Source organism: Myodes glareolus, chromosome 27, assembly GCF_982192425.1.
Source record: "Myodes glareolus chromosome 27, mMyoGla1.1, whole genome shotgun sequence".
Lineage (NCBI taxonomy): Eukaryota > Metazoa > Chordata > Mammalia > Rodentia > Cricetidae > Myodes > Myodes glareolus.
The window spans coordinates 43,820,998-43,839,968 of NC_142052.1; the positions used below are offsets into that span (position 1 = coordinate 43,820,998).

Genomic DNA, 18,971 nt, shown 5'->3' on the forward strand with positions numbered 1-18,971 from the left:
AATACTACTCCCGGCCTTCACAGCTGTTCTTCCAAAGCTCCTGCAGATTCTGACGTGCCGCTGGACAAGAGAACAACCAGAACAGATTTTAAAAGAGAAAAATAAAACTTTTAAAAAGCTTTTCAAATGGAAAGGTATCTGTTTTATTAGCCATAAAGTAAAATATCTTTCAATTCAAATTATAATTATTACATGATACACAGATTCAGAAAACACAGACTTTATACTGTAGTGTGCTCACTAAGGGGACATCAAAATACAAAATGAAGGTGTTTTCCTTTCTACCTATTCTCTACACTTACATTTAAACGTGATGTATATTCTGTAACACTGAAGTTATGGCTTTTCTAAATTGGTGCTTTTTATTATGATTATGAATATAGCAAATGTGAGAGAACAGGAATCAAATGCTTCCCCTGCTTTTTTAGCCCATTATCTCCCGTATCACTAAGGTGGCAGACAATACTATAGAAATTAGCGCTGGGTATAAAGACCAGATACAATTTAAACATTTTTCATAATCTTCACAAGTCTTTCAGCATCATATAACAAAAGCTCAATTGCACACGCACGCACACGCACGCACACACACGCACATCTTATAAAAACAAGAGCGAGGAAGTGCGGTCTTGCTGCAGAGGCGGTGTTGGCACTATGAAGACGCTTGGATTCCCTTATCAGGATACTCTTCCACGTCAGAGAAGAACATCAGCTCTGGAGAAGAAAATGAACATACCACACTTTAAACACTTTCCCAGCTCTTCAGCTTAATAAACACTGATTTGTGCAGGGAAACACACAGCCCTCCAATACAAGTATGAATTATTCAGGGAGGCTTCTCTTATCTGAACGTTACGCTGGCAGCAAGTGGACACGTTTTATATTTTTAGAAGTTCAAATTTTAAATTCATTATATACATCTTAAAAATAGACAATGAAACACATCTTACCAAGAAAATTAAGTCACCTAAGCAGCCTAGGATCATTGAAGATGATCTAAGTCTATCAGGTAATTTAAGACACAGGGGAGTAGGATTCAGAGCTAATGTTGGGTGTCTACTAAAATACCACGAATATGCAATCCCATTTCACCCCCAAAAGACTCAATAAGCTGGATATTCCCCTCGTTTTGTTTTTGCTTTTTAAGTTTACCACCCTTAAAAGACAGTAGTCTCTAAAATACTTTTTAAAAAAAATTTATTTGTATTTTCTGTGTGAGTGCTCTGCATGTATAACTGCAGGCCAGAAGAGGGCATCAGATCCTATTAGAGACGTTGTGAGCCACCATGTGGGCGCTGGGAACTGAACTCAGGACCTCTGGAAGAGCAGCCAGTGCTCTTAACTGCTGAGCCATCTCTCCAGCCCCCAGTCTCTAAAATTCTGCACGCTGCAACTGAGACAGAACCTGCACAAGCCAGCCGGATGCGGCACCAGTCTCAGCAACACTGGAGAGCAGGAAGTTGGCATTTTCATGATTGAACTAGTGTTTCACACAGAAACATTATTTATCATTAAAACGTCAAGAAATGGAGAAAAATTAAACCTTGAGAATATAGAAATAAAACTCCTTTGACATAAAGCATTAGATATAAAAATTCTTCGAATGAACAAAAAACATACCCCGTGAGAAAAGAAAAACAGCAAAATACATTGAGTGCAATGTCATTGTGTATGAATACGTGTGTAGGGTACACATGTTCACGAGTGTGTGCATGCTGTGGTGCACACACATCAGAAGCTGGCAGTGGATGTCAGCCGTCTTCCTCTGCCACTCTCCACATTCTTCTCTGAGGCAGGGCCTCTCACTGGAGCCCATCAGTTTGGTTAGGTGGCAGAAATGATGTATGAACGGATGAAAATGGGGAGGCCCTGCCAAGCAGTACAGTGTCCAGCAAAGCGCCAAGTGCTCCTGGAGCTTTGGCTGACGATCGGCCGTCTGCTAAGGGGAGTTCCCCTTTGGGTGTTCTGAAGAGTCATGGGTCTAAAGATTAGTGACTTCACTGGGCACTGGGCACACTGAGGGTAAAATAAGAACGAAACAAGAAGCGATACTGACGAAGCGTGATGTCACCAAGTGAAGACGGCTGAGCGCGATGAAAGCAGAGCCTTAGCAGGACCCGAGCACTCCGAGAAGGCACATGGGCTGCATGCGCAGAAGGCTGAGGACCCTTGCTAAGTGTTTCCAGGCTCCAGCTCTCTAGGCCCTCCTCCCTGTTTCCTCCACCATCCTGAGACCTTGTCATTTTCATTATCCTTCTAAACATTTTATTTTAAATGTCTTTGTTATTAAAGTATTATTGGAAGACGTATAAGATGAGAAGAGAAATCTCAGAATACTCCTATCTCTGTATTTTAATACCTTCACTAAGATCTGTGGCTGGTCTATTAGACAAAAAGAGCCAGGATAACCCAACCAGAAGGGCCACCACCAGGTTCACGACGATCCACGGCACAAGAATGTGCTCCTCAGTTTCTGCTGCCCTGGGGAAGAGAGGCTCATTAGAAATGCCTTCCTTTCTGTTTGCATGTTCAAATGTAATGATTGTATGAACTTCTAAAAAGTAGCCCTCTCCTAGAGAGATCGCAAGTATGAAATAAGTCTGAGTCTCCTACAACAAACAGTAGAGAAGAGGCCTCAGAACACGTCTGAAGAGTCTGAGCAGCTCTCTGCAGATTAGCAGAGATGAAAAGCCAGTACTCCCCTCAAGAGTCCTGACCGTTTCCGCCACAACACCATGGCAATCTTCCCCACTCGACCACCCTCTCCTTCTCTCTTAGTGCACCCCACCCATGCTCTCAGAACAGACTGGGATTCTGGCACCCTGCCACCCCAGCAGCTGGCCGCTCATCTACAGATGCCGGCTCCCCCATATTCTCTTCCAAGAGCTACTTGCTCAGTTCTTGGCCTCTGTTCTAGCCATCCCGTGTCCACCACTGCTTCGTGGTCTTGAGGGCTCCGCCAGCGGTAAAGGCACAGAGCACCTCCAGCCCCACTGCCCGATGGCTTAAAGAGTTAAACATACTTCTGAAAAGAACACAGTTCCTTTAAAACTTCAGGTGAGCTGGGTGTGGTGGCTCTGCCTGTAATCACGGCACTGAGGAGGCACAGTCAATATACAAATCAGGAGAGACAAAAGCAAGGCTATGAAAAGATCATTATTCACTGGCCAACAAAACGGGCGCTTTCTTCTCATGGTTCATTATAAACAGAAACGTGGCCTGGTTGCGATCTAAGGATGAAAACGTGGAGAAGTTGTGAACTCTTACCAGAGGCTCCCATTACCCGGCGGCGTGTACAGGTGGATCCTGTCACTTGTGGTCTGCTGACTCAGGGACAGTATCAGCGCAGCAAAGTACACTGGGAAGAAAAACCAAGGCCAAATGACAGCGACTTTACTTCCTGTTGACACGGATGCACAGGTTGTTTAAGGTCCGAGTAACCCACACTCGGTGACAGGCTGCACAAGAGAAGTTCCCTTCCACAGGAAGCTGCTTCTTACTTGGCACGGATATGGCGCGGTATAACAGGCGAGCACTACGTCATAACTAGGACTGGGGAGAAGGAACCTAGAAGATCTCCTAAGAATTTAAATGACTTGCTTCCAGCTGCTCAGACTGTAATAAAATTCTTGTAACCCAGAACAAACGTGTCACCGATTGCCAGGGATACACAAATACTGCTTGTTACGAGAAGGCCAACTGTCTGCCCGACGCCAGGTGGAAAACACAGGATCCAGACAACTATGAAGGCCAACGCAGCTAACTTCATTATTTTTGGTGCAGGGAATGAACCCCAGGACCTTACACACAAATTCAACTTATGAAAGTCATTTCGAGGACTTTCAGAAAAACTGGAAAACACTTGGAAGCCAGGCATGGCGGTGCATGCTCGCAGATCCCAGCTCTCCAGGGAGGGCAAAGAGGACGAGGGGCTCACGGCAACCCTCAACCACACAGGAAATCCAAGACCAGCCGGAGCTATGTAAGAGATTTGCCTCAAAAAAAAAAGTTCTATCAAAATTACTCCTATGTTTTAAATTACAATTTCCCTGACTTATAAGTAATGATTCATACAAAGAAACAGTATCAAACGTCTGTAAAGTACTTTCCTTGACTCCTCGGTTATGACGGTCATCAAGGCAGACTATCACTTACAGAAAGAAGCTAAGGCTGTCGGCTCCAGGGCCAGAAAGTTCCGGATGGCTACTGAGGTTTTCGCAAAGTCGGTCCTGGAATGAAATGGGGAGGCTTGTCACTGTGCGCAGTGACTCCCTCCTTACCAGCTTTCCCTTCCCTGGTCGGCTGGCACCAGGCCCACAGTCGCCCGCCAGTCTCCAAGTACAAGGCCACATCAAATATCTAATACTGAGACTATTCAGTTTTAAGACATCATGAAAAAGCAAACTAATTCTCATCTTCAAAAATCAGTAACTTCCTCCTCTTTCGGTAGATCAGGCTACAGTGCTGGCTAGATTTGTCTACCGACACAAGTCAGCAGGGAAGAGGGTACCTCACTGAGAAGACGCCGCCATAGGACTGGCCTATAGGCAAGCCGATGGGGCTATTTCTTTGGTTAAGAATCGATGTGGGAGGGCCTAGCTTACTGTGAGCGATGCCATCCCTGGGGCGGGTAGTTCTGGGTTGTAGAAAAAAGTTGGCTGAGCAAGCCATGGAGGGTAAACCAGTGAGCAACATTCCTGCCATGACCTCGGCTGCAGTTCGTCATGGCTCCATGTTCCTACCCTGTGAGTTCCTGCTGTGGGTTCCCCTGGAGGGCAATGAGCCATCTCTCCAGCCCTGCTGTTTGTTAAAAAAAGAAAAGAAAAAAAATGGGTCGACTTGTGTTCCCCAAAGTAAGCGATGACTGTGTAACCCTGGTCCTCATGAAGCTGACGTCACCTGCAAACAGGATCTCCTGACACAGACATTGGTGGTGACACACTCTGCTCACCATCGCTTCCTAAAGACAGGTTAGAAGGATCCACCGTCACAGCCTTACCTGTCACACGCTGACACAGTGCTCAGAGCCAGGAGCAGGTAGAGGAGGCTCTGGAACGGGTATGCCAGGGGCTTGTACTGCTGCAGGAGGTTGGAGAGGCCAGACAGCTGGTCTCCCGCAAGGACATAGATCACGACAACGTTCCACACGGCACAGCCAGCCAGGAAGCCGTGAGAAAACAGACCAATCATCCTGCACGGGAAAAGGTTTAATTATATACCAATCCCTAAAATAAAAAGTTAGAGAATATTTTAAAATCTCTTCACATAAATTAAAATTCAACATATTATGAAAAGAACAAGTGGACTGTCTATAAAAATAAATCTATAAATCTATTATTTACCATTGTAAATTGTCAATTTTGTTTAAAGTACGGAACAGCCGAGACCTTTCTCTTTTGTTTTAAACAATGAAATCCAATTCACGTAAGCTTAGCGAACGTCAACAACAAGCGTCACCTGAAAGCTCGGTGCACTGAGAGGGCCACGTCCCGAGTGGTCCAGGACGGCTTCACGTCCATCAACACGTCTACGTTTTCTGTGGTCTTTATCAGCTCCGAACGATCTGCCGCGTGAAACCTCCCTGGAGGGCAGAGCAGAAAAAACACGATTGCCAGCGGCTAGGAAGTAAGAGTCTGTTACACATGCAGGAGCCTTGGCGTGACAAGGCGTGTCCACCATCCGGGCACTGGGGAGGCAGGCAGCAGGCTCACAAGTTCCGGGTCATGGGACTACATGAGACTCTGTCTCAGGAGCAACCAAAGGCTGCAGAGATGGCTCCACGGTTACGAACGTTCTTCCTGGGGGCCTTTGTTCAGACCCCAGCAGCAACTCCAGTTCGAGAGGGAGCTGGCACCTCTGGCCTCCACAGGGATTTGTACATGCATCCATACACCCACACACAGAGTCATGCACAAACACATATAAATAACTGAAATAAAATAAAAGCAAAAAAAATAAAAAAGGATCCTGGAAGACGGCTACTGAGGTAAGGGTGCTGCCTCAAACCAAGCCTGATGTCCTAAGCTTGGACCCTCGACCAACATACAGGTAGAGGGCAGAACTGACTCCCCAGAGCTGTCCTCTGACCTCACACGCACGTCACTCATATGAACCAAATAAGTGTAAGAAAACTAGAAGAAGGGTAAAACTAAGATTGAATTGTTGTTGTTGTTAAATCGAAAAATTCTTCTTGGCTTTAAGGTTTTTTTTTTCTTTTCTTTCACCTTTGGCTGCTTAGACATACAATTTCCTCAGCTTTAAAAAATAATGTAATGCCAAAAAGTTTTGTTCTCAAGCCAAAGTTGATGTTAAAATAACAGTTTTAGGAATCAACAGTATTTAATGAAATACATCAATAAACTTTCAACTCAGAATTAAAACTTAAAAGCCTTTAACATGACTGTCTATAGAAGTAATGTAGAGACTTTAGGAAGATTAAAATTAAACATTGGGGACTGGAGAGATGGCTCAGTGGTTAAGAGCTCCTGCTGCTCTTACAAAGGACCTGGGTTCAGTTCCCAGCACCAACATGATGGCTCGTAACCACCTACAGCTCCAGTTCCAAGGATTAGATGTCCTCTTCTGATCTTTGTAGGCACAAGACACACATGTGGTACACAGGCAAAACACTCACACACATAAAAGAAAAAATAAGTTTCCAAAAATAAATAATTTTTTAAAAATGTTTACACTATCAAGGCAAGTTGTTATTTGAATAATTCTTTAAAATTCTTGGGAAAAGATGCAGGAGAGAGTGCACAGTCTTCTGTATCCACAGGAAGTATGCTGGAGTGTGTACACAGTCTTCTTTATCCACAGGAAAGATGCTGGAGAGTGTACACAATCTTCTGTATCCACAGGAAAGATGCTGGAGTGTGTACACAGTCTTCTGTATCCACAGGAAAGATGCTGGAGTGTGTACACAGTCTTCTGTATCCACAGGAAAGATACTGGAGTGTGCACACAGTCTTCTGTATCCACAGGAAAGATGCTGGAGAGTGTACACAGTCTTCTGTATCCACAGGAAAAATGCTGGAGTGTGCACACAGTCTTCTGTATCCACAGGAAAGATACTGGAGTGTGTACACAGTCTTCTGTATCCACAGGAAAGATGCTGGAGTGTGCACAGTCTTCTGTATCCACAGGAAAGATGCTGGAGAGTGCACAGCTTCTGTATCCACAGGAAAGATGCTGGAGTGTGTACAGCTTCTGTATCCACAGGAAAGATGCTGGAGTGTGTACACAGTCTTCTGTATCCACAGGAAAGATACTGGAGTGTGCACACAGTCTTCTGTATCCACAGGAAAGATGCTGGAGAGTGTACACAGTCTTCTGTATCCACAGGAAAAATGCTGGAGTGTGCACACAGTCTTCTGTATCCACAGGAAAGATGCTGGAGTGTGCACAGTCTTCTGTATCCACAGGAAAGATGCTGGAGAGTGCACAGCTTCTGTATCCACAGGAAAGATGCTGGAGTGTGTACAGCTTCTGTATCCACAGGAAAGATGCTGGAGTGTGTACACAGTCTTCTGTATCCACAGGAAAGATGCTGGAGTGTGTACAGCTTCTGTATCCACAGGAAAGATGCTGGAGTGTGCACACAGTCTTCTGTATCCACAGGAAAGATGCTGTAGTGTGCACACAGTCTTCTGTATCCACAGGAAAGATACTGGAGTGTGTACACAGTCTTCTGTATCCACAGGAAAGATGCTGGAGTGTGTACAGCTTCTGTATCCACAGGAAAGATGCTGGAGTGTGCACACAGTCTTCTGTATCCACAGGAAAGATGCTGGAGTGTGTGCACAGTCTTCTGTATCCACAGGAAAGATGCTGGAGTGTGTGCACAGTCTTCTGTATCCACAGGAAAGATGCTGGAGTGTGCACACAGTCTTCTGTATCCACAGGAAAGATGCTGGAGTGTGTACACAGTCTTCTGTATCCACAGGAAAGATGCTGTAGTGTGTACACAATCTTCTGTATCCACAGGAAAGATGCTGGAGTGCACACAGTCTTCTGTATCCACAGGAAAGATGCTGTAGTGTGCACACAGTCTTCTTTATCCACAGGAAAGATACTGGAGTGTGTACACAGTCTTCTGTATCCACAGGAAAGATGCTGGAGTGTACACAGTCTTCTTTATCCACAGGAAAGATGCTGGAGTGTGTACACAGTCTTCTGTATCCACAGGAAAGATACTGGAGTGTGTACACAGCTTCTGTATCCACAGGAAAGATGCTGGAGTGTGTACACAGTCTTCTGTATCCACAGGAAAGATGCTGTAGTGTGTACACAATCTTCTGTATCCACAGGAAAGATGCTGTAGTGTGCACACAGTCTTCTGTATCCACAGGAAAGATGCTGGAGTGTGTACACAGTCTTCTGTATCCACAGGAAAGATGCTGGAGAATGCACACAGTCTTCTGTATCCACAGGAAAGATGCTGGAGAATGCACACAGTCTTCTGTATCCACAGGAAAGATACTGGAGTGGTACACAGTCTTCTGTATCCACAGGAAAGATGTGGGGTATTCCATAAAGTTCTCCTGAGAACTCAGGAGTGGAACCTCACACTTTCACTGCTTAGGAGGGTTCTTCTAGATGCAACAATCCAGAACTGATCTCAGAAAGCAGGCAAAATTCTACCTCAATTATCCTCACAAAACCCATTGCTCAGATATTTTGAAGGATGAAAGAATAAATTCATTTTCTCAAAAAATAATTACTGGATAGCCAACAGAAACCATTGTGCCTCTTGTGATCAGTTACTCAAATAGGGAAGTTTTTACACTAAAGGAAATAAGAATAAAAATTCTGGGTAATACTGCTAGAAAAAAGAGGGAAGGGAGGGGCCCAGCTGGTAAAATGCTTGCCTTGCTTGGAATCCCAGCATCTAGAAGTAGAGACAAGACAATCACCAGGGCCTGACGGCCAGCTAGTCTAGTCTGGTGAGCACCAGCCCAAAGAGAGATCCTGTTTATTTAGTTATTTATTTTAAATATTTATTTATTTATTTATTTATTTATTTATTTATTTATTTATTTATTATGTATACTGTGTTCTGCCTGCATGCATGCCTGCAGGCCAGAAAAGGGCACCAGATCTCATTACAGATGGTTGTGAGCCACCATGTGGCTGCTGGGAATTGAACTCAGGACCTTTGGAAGAGGAGGCAGTGCTCTTAACCACTGAGCCACCTCTCCAGCCTAGGAAAACAGTTTAATAACAGTTTTGTGTGTCAAAATCTGTTCATATTTTTTATTATTTCCTTCATTCAGGTCATCAAAACTATGCTTACCAGGTTAAAGATATCCTTTTACGATATTTAGAGCAACTGTATTCTAAAACAACAAATTACTTACGGCTTTTTTCCACAAACACTTTGCCGACAGGCTGGCTAACGCCAGTGGGTGCCGTAAACCGAGAGTGCTGTTCTAGCGTACGTTGCTCATCCGTAATTATGTCTTCATCTTCCACTCCTAGCTCATTAGCATAATGTAGTTCTGCTGGCTGGGTCTTCCTGAAATCAGGGGAAATCTTTGAAAAAATAGATCACCCCTGAAAAAAGACCCACATTAAAAATTACCATGAATATAATGAAAAGAGTCCTAAACTCATGAGCATGAAAATACGCTGTTTACCCAAACAGAATGGTTACGGACAAAAACTGCCCACATTTCTGCAGACCTCGGTTTACTCACCGAGAAAATGGTCACTGACTAGACTTGACTGCCCCGACCTAAAGTTATAAAATTCTAAATGTAACTGAGAATTGTTTGTAGAGTCATTTTTAAGTACAAACGTCAATGTTTTATAACTTCCAGGGTATTAAAGTATACTCTTGTATTCTACATGAGACTTAACTTCCTTTATTAAAACACAATAGTTATGCTTATTGAAAATAGTTCAAACTCTATTAACATGAAAAACCAAATCACAGCAGCTCATCTTTAATGACTAATCTTTATCTCACTTTTTCAACTTGCATGGAAATATTTTCTTTGTTTTAAGCTTTTTTAGGCTATTCCCATACACGACTCTCTGGCTAGTGTTCTATTCCTTTCAAGCTCCTCATCGATTGGTTTAACTCGTATTTCTATAACACGACTTATCCGGACACACACAAACACAGTGTAAACAGCAGCACCACCCCCTTGAGAGAGCTACAAGGATTACTTTGCTTTCCTCCGTGGTTTCGGAAGAACGGCCTCCGCAGGCGGCTCCACCTCAACGCCATTTTCATTCCGCAGTAACGATGGGCTGCACGGCTTCTCACTGAACGACGTCTCCAACTCTGGAAGTGAGGTGTGTCACATGATCACAACGTAAAGACAGAAGCAGCACATGGTCTCCTGACCCTTGTAAGACTTTCAGTGGCACCAACTCTTTTCTACTAAGGGCAGTGCACTGCCTCTTCTAATAAAGGAATATGCATTCTTAGATGAACAGGAAAATCATGTTTCATTCTTTTTCTTTATCTAATCACTGATAGCACTGCCAACTTTCCCCATTTTCACTGTGCATGTCTGCGCTTAGACCAGTGTTCTGGGTTGAACTATGCTCCAGAAACACACATGTAATTTTTGTAAATGTAGTATTTGCATATTTAGACAAGTTAAGATGGGGTCATGCTGGGTGAGGATGAACCCTAAATCCGATGACAAGTGTCTTGCATGAAGAGAGTCATGGAAACAGTGAAATGAAATAACGTGACACAGGACAGGGATTGGCATGATGCTTCCACCGTCAGCGGATGCTGAAGATCACCAACAATCACAGGGAAGTGGTCGGAGCTTTCTCTGGGCCACCAGCACACAAATAACGACGTGGAGACTGATTATTAATTATGAAAGCTTGGCCTTCAGCTTAGACTTGTTCCCAACTAGTTCTTATAGCTTAAACTAATCTGTTTATATTAGCCTACATTCCACCATGTGGCTCGGTTACCCCTCGGTACTGAGTGCTTCCTTCTTTAGAGTCTCACTCCCTTCGCTGCCTCTCTTCCTCCTCACTCCTCCCCCAAGTCCCTCCTAACCTCTCCTCCTACCTACTAGCCATTTGGCTCTTTATTCAACCAATCAGAAGGCACTTTGACAAAGACACACCTTCACGGTGTACAAAAGATCATTCTACAACTTTTCCCCCTTTGGGTCTAAATAAAATGGAAAGGGTTTAACTCCAACACTGTAAAACTATGCACAGTAAGAACAGCTACCAGGCAAGAGTTACATTCACACTGTCTAGTCCATTTGTACTTGGCATATTCAGAGAAAATATTCTCTTATCTAACCTATCTTGATGAATCCAAGTTTTATACCTAAACCATTTTCTGTCACAATTTACATTACCCACCTAAAAATACCTTTTTAAACCTCAAAACACTTTTCATAGATAAACAATTTAAACTTTTACATTTTTTTAACCTTATAAGCTTTATTTCTCTCTCTCTCTCTCTTTTTAATTTGGCCGTAAGGAAACTTGTAAAACTGTTAACTATCTATTCTTCAACCCTATCAGAGACCTGAGGATATAAAATTACCTGAGAAACAGGAAGTGCAGAGAAAGCAACTTCCAAACTCTCACTTAGACTTCTTCCCAACTGGCTCCTAGAACTCAGATGAACCTGTTTGTTAATCTTTGTTCTGTCGTGTGGCTCGGTTACCTCTTCTCAGTTCTGTATGTACAACTTCTTCAGTGTCTTGTTGGCATCTCTGTCTCTCTTTCTCTCTCCCCAGAAATCCTGCCTATCCTCTCCTGCCTACCTATTGGCCATTCAGCTCTTTGTCAAACCAATCAGAAGGCGCCTTGGCAAAGACATCTTCACGGCGTACAAACAGACTATCCCATAGCACTGGATGCTCCTGGGGGCAAGGAAGGCACCGTTCACAGAGCCTCTGGAAGTAGTATGGCCTCACAAATGTCTTTATTTTGAGCTTCTATCCTTTAGAACTGTGAAAAAATAAATGTTGGCTGTCTGAAGTCTCCCAGTTTATGGTAACTTGTTACAACAACCACAGGAAATTAGTATAGTATATTTTTGTGAAAGTGAGACTCCCCCCTCAAAACGTACTGTTTGATCTTTTTTGTTGTTGTTGACAGTTTCCCGGGATACTAGTTCACTTGAACAATCCTTCTGTACTTGCTTCACACTTATTTAGATAAACTGTGATCATTTCATCAGGGCCACAGTGTTCTAGTGGTTACCCATTTCTACTGCAAAGCTAATATCCTTTGATTGATTTTATCAATTATTACAGCTGATTCTACCTTGACATCTCAACAGACTGAGGCAATTTATGCTTCTACTACTATAATACTGTACCTGTTTCCATTAACACTAGATTTATTTTATTTTCATATTGTGATCTTTTTTTGAGACAAGATCTTTCTTTGTAGCTTAGGTTAGCCTGGAACTCATTATGTAGCTCACCTATGCCTTGCAATCCTCCTGCCTCACTCAGCCTTGTGAGTACTGGGATTACAGGTATATATATCAGCGCAACACTAGATTTCCTAATTTAGAAAGCAAATAGCATTGCCATCTTGATATGCATGCATACACACACACACACATACACACGCACACACACAAAGAGCATTTTTATTTACATAGCGAGTTACAGATACTCAATAAATGGTGGCTGTTGTGTTGCGGAATATCTGTACACTGTGTGAAGATGTGTTGCTGTGATTGGTGTAAAAAGCTGACTGGCCAACAGCTAGGAGTAGAGATGGTGGGACTCCTGGCAGAAGAGAGGAAGGGGAGATGCCATCAGGAGGTAGAATGAGTTGGACACACAGAATGGGAGAGAGGTTAAAGTCACGTGGTAGGGTGTAGATTAATAAAATCATGGGCTAATTTAAGTTATAAGAGCTAGGGGGGCAAACCTCAGCTAAAGGGCAAGCTTTCATGATTAATAAGACTATGTAATGTTTGCAGACTGGTGATCCCAACAGCCCTATGCTGTTTCTTAGCTAGATTACTGTTAATTCAGAGTCTGTCCTACTAATCTGAAATGTCCACTTCACTTTCTAAATTCCTGCATGTACTGAGATCTGAGCTTCCTCTTTCATGCCTGAATTTTTTACTTCTTCTCTTATATACTCCATGACCAAAGAGACCTGAAAAGAATCCTGAAGTCACCAGAGCCAAAGTGGTGGTTATTTTAACTAAGAGAGCAACAACCCATCTACAGGGACTCATCTATGGGAACCCATCTACGGGAACCCCAATACGGGAACCCATCTACAGGGACTCATCTACGGGAACCCCAATACGGGAACCCGTCCACGGGGACAAAGCTCCAAATCACAACTCTGTCACAGTCTAACCTTGATGTCCTCACGTACCCGGGGGCGGCCTGATCTTCTTCTGTCTCCTCTGAACTGGAGCCTCTGGAGGTCCCTCGAGCTCCGCAGCTGGTGGGTCACTGCTCTCTGGTCGTCTATGAGCAACGGGCTCCGCAAGGCCTTCCGAAGAAGCAGAAGCTACAGGAGAAAATCGGTCATCTTGAACAGAGACCACTGAGTTAGAAAGAAGATGGGCAAAGATACCTACGATGTTTTCTGTGTATCAACACCCTCTCTTTTCTGAACTGTGCCCTGACGACTTCATGACCCCCTTCTCTAACTTTGGGCTTTGTGATGGAAAGGAATAAATGTGGGATTAGGAAAGCTGAGGATGGGAGGGCCAGGAGGAAGACCGGCGGGATAAAGAGGAGGAGGAATTGCCTCACAACATTCAAAGCTTGTAAAAAGGTGCAAACAATTGAAAACTGACAGAACACCATGCTCCTGCCCCCACCCCAAGAACTCTACCGCCCCTTCCTTCACTAGTATGTCAGCACGTGGTGACATCATCGGGAATTATTAACTGGAGGTAGCAGGTCAATTAGCAGTTGCAACTTTTCCCCTAATGAAACCCTTTAGCAGAATTTCAACATAATTTGGGAAATTTGAATCATCCTTGACCACCTTCTCTCACCTACTGTCATTCCTTACAAAATAAAAATATACTGAGAACAGGGTGAGTGTTCTTAGCCTCACTGGCATTTAGAGGAAGGCCAAGTGTGGCTCGAGATTCAGGGGAGTGGAGGATTGTTCGCACAGCACGTGGGGGCCTGGGCTGCCCTAGTACTGGGAGAAAGTGGCTGAGAAGCACAAACGAAGATAAGTCACTCTTCCATTCCTGAAGTCATGATTATTAAAGACTGGCATTGCCCCCTTCTGCTAGGGATTCAGAGAAGGTGACACCCCCTGATTTATGATGGCAGCAGTGAGAGAAGCTTCCCTGAAGACACGCTAGCAGAACCCAAGCTAGCAGTACACATCCTTCCACCGCTGGCAGTCAGCTTTGGAAACACACACACACACACACACACACACACACACACACACACACAGGCTTTTAGGCTTCTGAGAGGAGAGGGGTTGAGGAAAGGGTAAAGTTTAAGGGTCAACTAACGGTGATGTTGAGGTTCCAAGCCCACTGGAAAAATAACAAGTAGCGAGAACTCACGACCCAAGGTAATGGATTCTAACTGTGTCGAGTCTAGGTTACTCACAGACCATCCAGGGTCACCAGTTAGGCGACTGAGGCGGAAGGGGTCATGGCCCTGCTGTTGTTAAAGGCTTGAAAACACTGATTTGACCTGCCTTCAGGGTCTTGCTCTAACACAGAATAGGAAAGTTAAGAACCCCAGGTCTCCAAATCCATTGTTGTGTTCAAAGGTCTGGAACCAAACAGAGCTTAAAAACACTTATGTTACCTAGGGACAAATACCTGACGGGCGCAGCAATACTGTAAACATCAGACAGGGGTGGCACAATCGTTTATCCTGTGAAGATGCCTACTCTCCAGGCTGCCCATGCTTGCCTGCCTGTCCTCAACACATCAGTCTGGTACCCTAGAACCTGGGCTCTGTAATCGGTGATGCTGATCGTGATTCGTTCCCGGGGAAACGTGCCGTCTCCCACAACACAAGACATCTTACCTAATGTGCTTTTCGTTCTGGGTTTCTTCTTCTTAGGATGGCTAGGCGGTACATCATCTACGGAGACAGAAAGAACAGCAGCGATTATGGCAGAAAATCGGCTGGACCACAACTTCTGATAAGGAAGACGTTCCCCTCTCTTCTCTGGGACCACGCACAGCATGGTGCCAACAATACACTATCCCCCCAGTGCTGTACAACTCTGACTTAAAAAAAGTGGGCTCAAGAGGCGTCCACATTCTCCCATACAGTCTCCAGCCCCTTGTGCTGAGGTATGGTCGAGATTGGTTCTGGCCAGGAGGCTGAACAGATGTGATTTGTGTCTGTCTGCAGCACTGAGGGGCCTGATCTTGCTGACCTCAGAGGGTAAGCAGGGTGACACCTGTTCAGTACAAGGATGGGAGTGATGTGTGCCACCTGGGAGCCAAAACACCGAGAAGGCAGCTCCATGTCAGAGAAACAAGCCTCACAGTAGGACCACAGGACCACGTGACAAAAGCGGCCTAGATCTCAGCACATCGTTACCAAGCCAATCGCTCTGGGCTGTTACAATGACTCTGCAATTAACCTAGTAGGACTTTTTATTTTTAAAAAAGAACATTTATTCTGTGTATACACATGTGCACGCCGTGTGTGTAGCTGCGCGCACACACAGCTTATATGTAGCGGTCAGAGGACAACCTGCAGGAGCCACTTCTTCCTTCCCACCATGTGGGTTCTGGGGACCCAACGCAGGTTCTCGGGCTGGGCGCCTTTGCCCACTAAGCCATGCTGCTGGTCCCACTTCGTATTATTTCTAACAACCTTGCGAAGATACTAGGTGAATAAAAATCTTGGAGTTATCAGTGTAGCATAACCTTGCCTACCCTGATTGAAGGAAAAAGGAAAAGTGCAGTCTGATACAGCTCTAAGCAAGTGAAGGGGTACACTCTGGGGGCTGCACAGAACAATCTAAAACTGTATGTCTTACATAATTTTAAAATGGCAGTCACAGGAGTTTGTAACAACAAATGGCTACTGTTGTTTTACAGACTACAGATTACGATTCAATTCTAAATAGAACAAACTAAGGAGTCAAAATATTTATTATTATTATTATTATTATTATTATTATTATTATTATTATTATTAGGCAAGATTTGGCTGTTACCCAGGCTGGCCTTTGACACCTGAGTTCAAGCAGCTCTCCTGGCTCAGCCTGTAAGTGGCTGGCCCTACCGGTGTACGCCACTGTCCCCAGATTCAACCCCGCCGAGACAGGATCTCACTATGCACCTCACGCAGGCCTCCAACGCAGAGTCTCCCTGCCTTGGCCTTCCCAGAACTAGGTCTGGCATGGGCCACCACACTCATCTCCACGCTTGTCTTAGAACACCAAGACTTAGGAGTTTTCACACCAATAGTAAACAAACTCACCTTGAATCGCACTTCACGTGGCCCCAGCCAAATGGAATCAGCAGGACAAAAGAAAGAAAGAAACTTAATTATTATCAGACTGAAAATTGACTTACATCATTACGACCTTAAAAATACGAGTAGCTTTCACATACTGACAGTTAGTTTATAAACTAGTTTATTATCTGTAAGAAGCACTGTTTAACAGCACTGCTAAAAAAAAACCTTTTGAAAACACAAATACATATTCCCTGCTATCTATTAATTAAAGGGACTAAGCAGATTAAGGACTCTGCTGGTTATAATCGGCTTCAGCCCTGATGGAACTGTTCCTGAAAATACAAGGGCATTGGGAGAGTTCTCATAAACAGGACACCAGAACACTTAAAACAGGCCCACTATTCTATTATGCTGGATTAAGGATTTCTACTACTTATATCAATTATTTCTCAAGATTCAAATTTATTTTTTGCCTCTAAACTTTTAGGAAGAATTTTCCTAAAAATTCCAGGAAGGTGTTTTTCCCCTGAAGCATTGTAGTTTTTCAACCACACTATTCATTTTGTTACTTATTTTTACATCTTTAAAGTTCAATAATGAAATGACTGTAAATTATTTTTACCTTGGCACAGGTGGAAGGGCTCGTGGAGGATGCTATAGGAGTAAGGGAAAGACCAAAAAAATCTTTTGAAATTGTTTCTCAGTGAAATGTGGGAGGTGATGTATGTGTGCATTTAGATATGATGAATAACTAGAATAAAAAGAGATACTTTACTTAGGGAAACTCTCTCTGAGGTTATGTGAGCTGAGACCTGCATGATAAAGGAGCCAACATGACAGGAAACGGGAAGCAAACGTTAAGGCTTTCAGGTAACAATCACCGAGGCTGGAACATAGTAACCAAGGACAGCAACGCAGAAGCTGGATTAATTGGGGCTTTGCAAACCAAGGGAAGGGATATGGTTTGCTTTTATTAAGCCAACTGAGGGCTAGTACTTTTTAAAGAGTTATCTTAAAGAGAAATAGACATACTTTATAAAAACAGTTATCTTAGAGAAAAATAGAAAACATATTTTAGAACAGAAAATATTGGGGTTCGGGTATAATTTACGCTGCTCTGCGTAAGAAAAAAAATCACGTTTGTAAGTTCAGGGAGCATTAGTTAAGAGCCTTCTGAAACCTTTCAAAATAGAATACCAAGCACCGGAGAGACGCCTCAGTCGATAAGAGCACCTGTAGCTCTTGCTGAGGTTCAGTTAGGTTCCCAGCACCCATGAAGCAGCTTGCAGCCATCAGTAATCCCAGTTCCAGGAAAACGGACAGCCTCTTTCTGGCTTCTTTGACTACCAGGCACACCAGTGGTGCACACAGACAGATGTGGGCAAAACATCATAGATTAGATAGATAGATAGATAGATAGATAGATAGATAGATAGATAGATAGATAGATGATAGATAGATAGATAGATAGATAGATAGATAGATACTAATTCTTTAACAGAACTGAATAAATAAATCTTTAACAGAACTGAAAACTAACAAGAGCCTAGCAGTCAATTTAATATCTCAAGTACCTCACGCTGCTTACAGAGGGCACTGATTTCCAAGGCTTAAATGTTGGATGCTCTTGTTTGTCCAATTTAGCAATCCATTGTGGTCGTCATCCAAACAGATTCATGAAAATGATACAAGACCGGACACTGAAGGAGGCCCTAATGCCACCAGACGGGACCAAGCCCGTCTAGTGGTCCACGTCTCACAAGCCCCGCAGAAACGACCCATCTCGCCCATCCCTAAACCACAACCCGACGGCCCTCCCAACCAGGATGGCTCCACAGACGACGACAGTCCGGCCACTCAGCAGTACCTGAGCCTCGCTAACCACCTGCTTCTTCCCCATCGCGTCTCCAGGGGCCGCAGCGGAGCTGCGCTCCCGCCCCGCCCACCCAGGCGCAGGCGCCGAGCGTCATCGGGCTGCGCCTCCCGCCGGAGCGTCCCCGCCCCTTGCGTCATCGGGCTGCGCCTGCCGCGAGCGGTTTTTGACCCTGCCGGATCTGAACCCGCTGTGTCCCTTTCAGACTAAGCTGGAACGGGGAAGCCTTGGCATCGGCCGACGTTCCGCTGGGAGCGGAGGTCGGCATGGTTTGCCCGCCGGGACCAGACCCGGATTCAGACGCCCCGCGGGCGTCGTCATGGCAACGCGGAGACGCCTCGTGCGGATCGCCAGCCTAGCTCGGTTGCACCCGGCGAGCGGGGCTCTGTCGTCGTCGTCCCCCCCGATTCCTGGATCGTCCGCGGTCACTGCTGGCCAGGACATCCCCAGATCGCCACGCTCCGGGTCCTGCGCCCCGGTCACTCACCACCCGAGCCCGGGGCCAGATCCCCGCGACCTCCGACCTCCAGGGGGACCTGCGGGAAGCGGCGCAGCCCGCTGCTGGGCCCGGTTGCAGCCTGCCAGGGAGCTGTCCAAGGGGAGATGCCTAGAACTGGGGTAACGGGCAGGCTGTGACTGTCCAAGCCCAGATTCCCTGCCGGCCTAGAGTGTAATTCATAGATGCAGTTCTGACCGTTTCTTCCATGGGAATA

The 18,971-nt window shown here is 44.8% G+C and overlaps 1 protein-coding gene across 2 annotated transcripts; it reads right to left on the reverse strand.

Moving 5' to 3' along the window:
* Positions 1-119: 119 nt before the first annotated feature.
* Tmem237 (transmembrane protein 237) lies at positions 120-18,332 on the reverse strand. Of its 2 annotated transcripts, none has more exons than XM_085684238.2 (13): positions 18,253-18,332; positions 17,008-17,039; positions 16,407-16,417; positions 14,991-15,047; positions 13,348-13,485; positions 10,174-10,291; positions 9,360-9,517; positions 5,458-5,581; positions 5,000-5,191; positions 4,156-4,229; positions 3,268-3,358; positions 2,360-2,481; positions 120-714 (listed from the first exon to the last, which is right to left on the reverse strand). In XM_085684238.2, exons 1-13 carry the CDS (start codon positions 18,283-18,285, stop codon positions 653-655), a joined length of 1,212 nt encoding a protein of 403 aa, XP_085540364.2. In that variant the 5' UTR covers positions 18,286-18,332; the 3' UTR covers positions 120-652. The 2 variants fall into 2 exon arrangements, with proteins under 2 accessions (XP_085540364.2, XP_085540363.2); XM_085684237.2 differs by having other exon boundaries at positions 13,348-13,506.
* Between the last annotated feature and the right edge of the window lie 639 nt (positions 18,333-18,971).

Coding starts and splice junctions, on each gene's coding strand:
- Tmem237 (XM_085684237.2), bottom strand. CDS start 18,285: ATGGGGAAGAAGCAGGTGGTTAGCGAGGCTCAG. Junction 9,518..10,173: donor AAACCACGGAGGAAAGCAAA/GTAATCCTTGTA, acceptor CCCTGATTTCAG/GAAGACCCAGCCAGCAGAAC. Junction 2,482..3,267: donor CCGGGTAATGGGAGCCTCTG/GTAAGAGTTCAC, acceptor TCTCTTCCCCAG/GGCAGCAGAAACTGAGGAGC.